Below are 6170 nucleotides of genomic sequence, written 5' to 3' on the forward strand. Positions count from 1 at the left end.
AGCCTCCCCCTCCCCCAATGTCTCCCCCCAGAACAAGACTGAAGCCAGGAGGAAGAGGAGGAGGCAGCGGGGGGGGTCTGGGGAGGGACCCGGAGTCGGTTCCTCTGCAGGACTTGGGGGGAGGGGGTGTCCCGTAAAGGGGGGGTGCAGCCGTCCCTCGTGGCTTCTGGGCCTCCTCTCCCCTAGCAAAGCAGGTCGCCCAGGGAGAAGCCGTGCCACGTGGAGACCGCTGTTCCATGCAAGCGCAGCAGGCTCCCGCAGTGGGGTGGTGACGGGTGCGGATCCCGCTTCATGGGAATCTCCACCTCCCTCCCTCCCTCCCTCTCTCTCTCTTTCTGAGCTGGTTCTCTCGCTCAAGGCAGGCACTGCCCTGGGGCTACCTGGACAGCCACTCTGCGGGGGGGAGCAGCCCGGTGGTGCTGGAGGGGGGGGCGCTCCACACTGGCCACAACCCTCCTGACCGGCCCCGCGGGGTCTCCTGCCCTGCTCAGGAAGGGGGGCTGGCCTTGAAATGGGGATCCAGGCAGGGAGGGGGATCCGGTGGAGCCCTGAGGAGGAAGACCGGGCTGACTCCCCGGGGCTTCTCATGCCTCCCCCTCCCCCTCCTCTCTGTGGGTTTGCCCCCCCCAAGATGCTTTCCGAGCTGCTCCCCAGCCGGGGCGTGTGGATAGGTGGGGGGGTGGGGCTGCATCCCGCCGCCAGGGTAGCCAGGGCCCCCCGCCAGGACGAAGGCTCCCTCTAAGCTGTGGAGTCTGGTGAGCAAAAATTCTGCTTTGTGAGCTACTACTGGCATTAAACGTTGTGAGCCAGCGATCTGGCTGCTGCATGAATTAGTTTGCTTTTGGAGCCCTCCTTCCTGAACTAAGACAAAAACGTGTGAGCCGGAGGCTAGAAAACTGAGCTGGCTCACACGAACTCAGCTTAGAGGGAACACTGGCCAGGACTCCTCTCTGCGAGGAGGAAGCTTCCGAAGGCATGCTGACCTGGAGTTTGCCAGAAGAGAGCCCCCTCCTCCGTAGGGGCCAGGACCCCTTTCCCCGTCCCCAGGCCTCACAGCCAACAAGAGCAGAGGACAGGCAGCCCTCAGGGGCTGTTGGGGGGAGGCCTCTCTGCAGACATGTCCTGCCCGGAGCAGCCGTCCCGTCAGTCTGGCCAGGCCCCTTGTAGGGCTGCTCTGGGGGAGGCCCCACGCAGCAGCTCCCCTCCTCTGTCCTTGGCACGAGTCACACGCCATCCCCCCCCCCGTCCCCAGAGAGCCGACCCCCTCCTCCTTAAGCGCCACTGCGGGTCCCTACCGTGCTCCGGCTGGGGTCGCCCCTCCACGGGGACGCTGACGGTTCGACGTAAAAGCTTGGTCCGCGCAGGGTCCCTCTGGCGTTCTCGGAGGAGCAGGGGGTGAATCTTGGTGGTGGGGAGACAGGCACAAGACAGGGTTAGCACTCGGAAAAGAGATCCAGGACCCACGTTGCTTCCTTTCCCCCCCCCCCGCCATCCCAGCCATGCCCAGAGAGCTTTGGTGGTGGTGGAGGAGGAGTCCCTGCGTGCACGTGAGGAGGAGTCCCTGCGTGCAAGTGAGAAACTCCCAAAGAATCGGGGAACAAAAATCAGTCAGTCTCTCCCCCCACCTCCCACTTTGGTAATGTCCCCTCTAGACCTATGGAATGTGATTTCCTCTTCATAGCATTTGAAGCTCCTGCTGGAAGAAACGCAGTCTTTAAGGTGCCCCCCGGACCTCTGCTTCATTTTGGCACAGACTAACACGGCTGCCCCTCAGAAACAGTCTAGACTCTGGGCTCCTCACAAGCTGATGGTGGTGGGCCTTCTCCTCTGGTCCAGAGTCCTTGGCCCAACTCTGTGGTGACTCACATCTGGGGAGAAAGGGGGAGCTGGCGGGAAGTGTCTTTCCTGGCCTCGCAGAAGCTGCTCATGAGCAGGGGTCTCAGCGCCAGGCCCGGCCCCTTCCCTCCAAAGAGACCTTTGCTGTATCCCACTGAGCAACCTTCCAAGTGGATTGCGTCTAGGGGGTCTAAATGCCACGGCTGCCCCTCTGTGGCCACAGGGGCACAAGAACCTCAGAAGGAGCCCTAAAGGATCGGACCAGTGAGGTTCCATCTTGTGGGAAGTTCCAGGTGCGAGATGTCCCCCGTCTCAGGCCTCCAGGCTTCCTGGCAAGAGAGGCTAGATAGCTAGACAGGCGCACTGACCTTTCTTCCTGTCTCTACTCTTCTGCCCCTGTCCCCTTTGAAATGCAGATTATGCTCTCTGAGACCAGTTTCCCCTTCCTTCCGCTCTCTCACTGGCTTGAAGACGAGCTCCCTCCCTGCACACACCGAGAGAGACAGGGACGTGCGGTCCTCTCTTGGCACCATGAGGCAGATGCGTCTCTCGCCATCTGCTTCCATCCTTCAGCTAGTAAGTTAGTCCTCTGCCCTGTCCCTGCTCTTTCCTCTCCAAAGTGTGCTTCTCAAATAAAGAGAGAAGTGTTTCTCTTCTAAACTTGCAACGTGGCTCTGCCTAGCTGAGTCACCTGGTAGACTGACGCTCCTGCAATTGTAGCTTTATTTAAGCACTCTGTTAACTAGGGGTAACTGGGCTGACCAGACCAGTTAACCTCAATAGATCAGTCCCCCATCCTCTCTTGCACAGTGGCCAACTAGTTCCTCTGCAGGGCCAACCACAGGGCATAGAGGCCGAGGCCTTCAGAAGAGCCCTGCTGGATCAGACCAGGGAGGGTCCATCTAGTCCAGCCTCCCGTCTCACATAGTGGCCAACCAGTTCCTCTGGAGGGCCAGCAACAGGGCAGAGAGGCCGAGGCCTTCCCCCGATAAGAACCCCAGAAGAGCCCTGCTGGGCCAGACCAGTGAGGGTCCCTCCAGTCCAGCCTCCCGTCTCGCACAGGGGCCAGCCAGTTCCTCTGGAGGGCCAGCAACAGGGCAGAGGGGACGAGGCCTTCCCCTGATGTTGCCTCCTGGCTCTGGGATTCAGAGGTTGACTGCTTCTGAACATGGATGATCCCCTCGGATCTATCTTTCATGAATCCATCTAATCCCCTTTTTCAAACTGTCTGTGCCTGAGGCCATCGCTACAACCCTCAGCAGTGATGTAGTGATGATGTAGCTCTACATCGGCCAGGGGCAGGGAGTTCCACATTGTAATCAGTCTCTGTGTACAGAGAGGTCTTTCCTTTGGTCTGTCCTGAACCTACAGCCCATCCGCTTCATTGGATGCCCTCCAGTTCTCGTATTTTGGGAGAGGGAGAAGTTCTCTCTGTCGACTCTCTATCTTGTGCATAATTTTGTAAACCACTGCCGGGTCTCTCCCCCCTCCCCCCATTGTCTCTTTTCTAAACTGAGACGTCTCAGACTCCTCAGACGTTCCTTATAGGGAAGGGCCACGAGGCAGTGTCCACCAGAGAATAAATACAGAGCAGTTGGTTTGGTGAGAGCCAGTTTGGTGTCGTGGTGAAGTGCGCGGACTCTGATCTGGGAGCACCGGGTTCGATTCCCCCACTCCTCCTCCACTTGCACCTGCCTGAATGACCTTGGGCAAGCCGTAGTCCTGTTAGAGCTGTCCTTGAAAAAGAGCAGTTTCTGTCAGAGTTCTCTCAGCCCCACCTACTTCAAAGGGTGTTTGTTGTGTGGAGGGGAAGGGAAAGGGGTTTGTCAGCCGCTCTGAGACTCCTTTGGGTAGTGAAGGGCCATGGGGTAGAAATCCAATCTCTTCTTGCATCGGGGCTGAGCAAAAGCATTCCGGTCTGGGAGGCCAGAGGTTCTAACATCACCTCTGCCGCAAACAGGGTGGTTTTGGATGGCACCCACTGGGCAAGGCGTCTCCTCCTCCCTTTCATTACCGCCACAGCAGGCATTTGCCGCAGCAGTGAGGAACCCGCGTGACTGGCTGGGCCATGAATTCCTGCCCTGCTCCAGCATTCTTGCAGCTTCGCCTTCCCGTTCCCTTCTAGGCTGTCTGGATAACAACTGCCTGCACCTTTCCCCTTATATCTCCGCAACAAAAAAGTGCTAGAGATGTACTTGTTAACAGTTGGATGCTGGGAAATCACAGGAACAAGGGGATTGTGGCAACGCAGTGCGGAAGCCTCGTGCAACAGGGATTTCCCTTTTTAAAAAGACCCAGAAAGCCTTCTGATGCTACAGCAAGGAAAATGGCAGCCAGAAGGACAACGGCCCTGGTGTGGACAAGGCCTTCAGCCACACAGGCCCCTTCCCATCCGGATAGCGTGCAAAGGCTCGTGAGCTGTGTTCTTTCCAAAGAGTGCATCACAAAGCCGTTGTGGACAGGACTGGAGCAAAACGGGGGTGGGAACTGGAAAGGGGATGACCCAAAAAAGCCTTCCGGTTTGGAAAGCACCCCATATGGAGGCAGCGGTGTTCCCTCTAAGTTGAGTGAGTGTGAGCCAGCTCACAGTTTTTTAGCCCCCGGCTCACACATTTTTTGTCTTCGCGCAGGAAGGGATGGGGCTCCGGAGCAAACTAATTGATGCAGCCGCCAAATCGCTCGCTCACGGCTTTAATGTTTTTTTTTAAAATGGTTTTAATTATGTTTTATATTGGCGTTCGCCCCTATGTAAGCCGCCCTGAGCCTGCATTGCGGGGAGGGCGGGGTATAAATTGAATAAAATAAATAAATAAATAATGCCAGCAGCTCACAAAGTAGACTTTTTGCTTGCAGGAAGACTCCACAACTCAGAGGGAGCTACGGCAGCCGTAGGAAAGCTCTTGCCTTCGCTCCAGCCCCACCTCAGACAGGTGGCTGTCGTTCTGGGTGCTCAGAAGCGCGAGAGGCACAAAATGCCTGTGGTGTACCCCTGCCCAGTTTGACACCGTCTCTGGGTATCCCCTCCTGGGACGGACGTCTGGCCGGGGAAAACGTGCTGCTCGACAGCAGACAAGGTACCCAGTTTCCGGCTCATGATTTCCTCCCTCCCAGAGAGCTCCCCTTTGGAAGCCGTCTTATGCCCAGAGAGAGAGAGAGAGCGAGGCCTGGCCCCTCCGGCACTGCGCTACCCGCTCTGCCTGGCTGCAATCCCAGCAGGAACCGACCTTCCCCGGTGCCAGCTCCCTGGCGAGGGGGCCGAGGGCCTTCTGTCTGCAACCCCCGTGGCCCCACCCAGCGAGAGGCAGAGGAGCGCCAAGGCGGACCTGGAGGGCATCGTTCAGGAAGCCACTTCGACAAAGCGCATCGGGTGGGAGTCCGTGGCACCTTGGTCTTGCTACACTGTCCTCTACTTTTCTGTAGTGATCTTATTGCTCTGGAGGTCTGTCTTGGTGAGAAAGGGCCAAGCACCCTGGAAGTCAACAGGGTGCGGGAGTGACGGGACCTGGGCTCCGTCTCTTTCTCCATGTCACCCTGTCCTTCCCCCTAGGAGCCGGAGGAGGGGGCACGAAGGATGTGCTCCTCGCCCATTCGATCCTCACAAAATCCCTGGTGACGCTGAGAGAGAGAGAGAGCCAGCAAGCCACATGGTGTGTGGGGATTCGAACTCAGACTCCCCCCCCAGGCCCCACCTGACATGCAGACGCCCCCCCCCCCATGCTGGCTCAGATCCCCGCTCAGCCACTCGGCTCCGGGGGCAACCCTGAGCCACTCACTTTTGCTCACGCTCACCTACCTCACAGGGCTGTTGTGAGGATAAAAGCTCCTCCCAGGAAGGGCAGGCAAGTATGTCCTAGAAAGGCTGTTGTGCTTGCGTGCCTCTGAAGCCGGCTTAGAGTGAGGCAGACCCTCGGTCCCTCGCGGAGGGGCAGTGACTCTCCAGAGTCTCAGGCAGAGAAAACCTTCCCAAGGGCAGGCAAGTATGTCCTAGAAAGGCTGTTGTGCTTGCGTGCCTCTGAAGCCGGCTTAGAGTGAGGCAGACCCTCGGTCCCTCGCGGAGGGGCAGTGACTCTCCAGAGTCTCCGGCTGAGAAAACCTTTCCCCACCACCACCACCACCATTGATCGCCCCCTCATGGATCACTGCCTTGTCGTGGCGAGGGGGCTTGCGTGGTTCGATGAGGCTGTGGGCTATGCCATGGAGGGCCACCCAGGACGGACAGGCCACAGCAGAGAACTCAGACCAAGTGTGATCCCCCTGGAGAAGGAAATGGCAACCCACTCCAGTATTTTTGCCAAGAAAACCCCATGGACAGTAACAAAAGGCTAAAAGATATG

The 6170-nt window shown here is 58.3% G+C and overlaps 1 protein-coding gene across 1 annotated transcript in view; it reads right to left on the minus strand.

Moving 5' to 3' along the window:
• LOC107115670 (ras/Rap GTPase-activating protein SynGAP-like) overlaps window positions 1-6170 on the minus strand; it is a 43638-nt gene that overhangs the window by 16959 nt on the left and 20509 nt on the right. Inside the window, exon 4 of the mRNA XM_015417427.1 lies at window positions 1296-1401. Within this exon, the coding sequence (XP_015272913.1) occupies window positions 1296-1401 (106 nt within the window). The remainder of the gene's footprint in view (window positions 1-1295; window positions 1402-6170) is intronic.

Source organism: Gekko japonicus, unplaced genomic scaffold (assembly GCF_001447785.1).
Source record: "Gekko japonicus isolate JY-2015 unplaced genomic scaffold, Gekko_japonicus_V1.1 scaffold2685, whole genome shotgun sequence".
NCBI lineage: Eukaryota > Metazoa > Chordata > Lepidosauria > Squamata > Gekkonidae > Gekko > Gekko japonicus.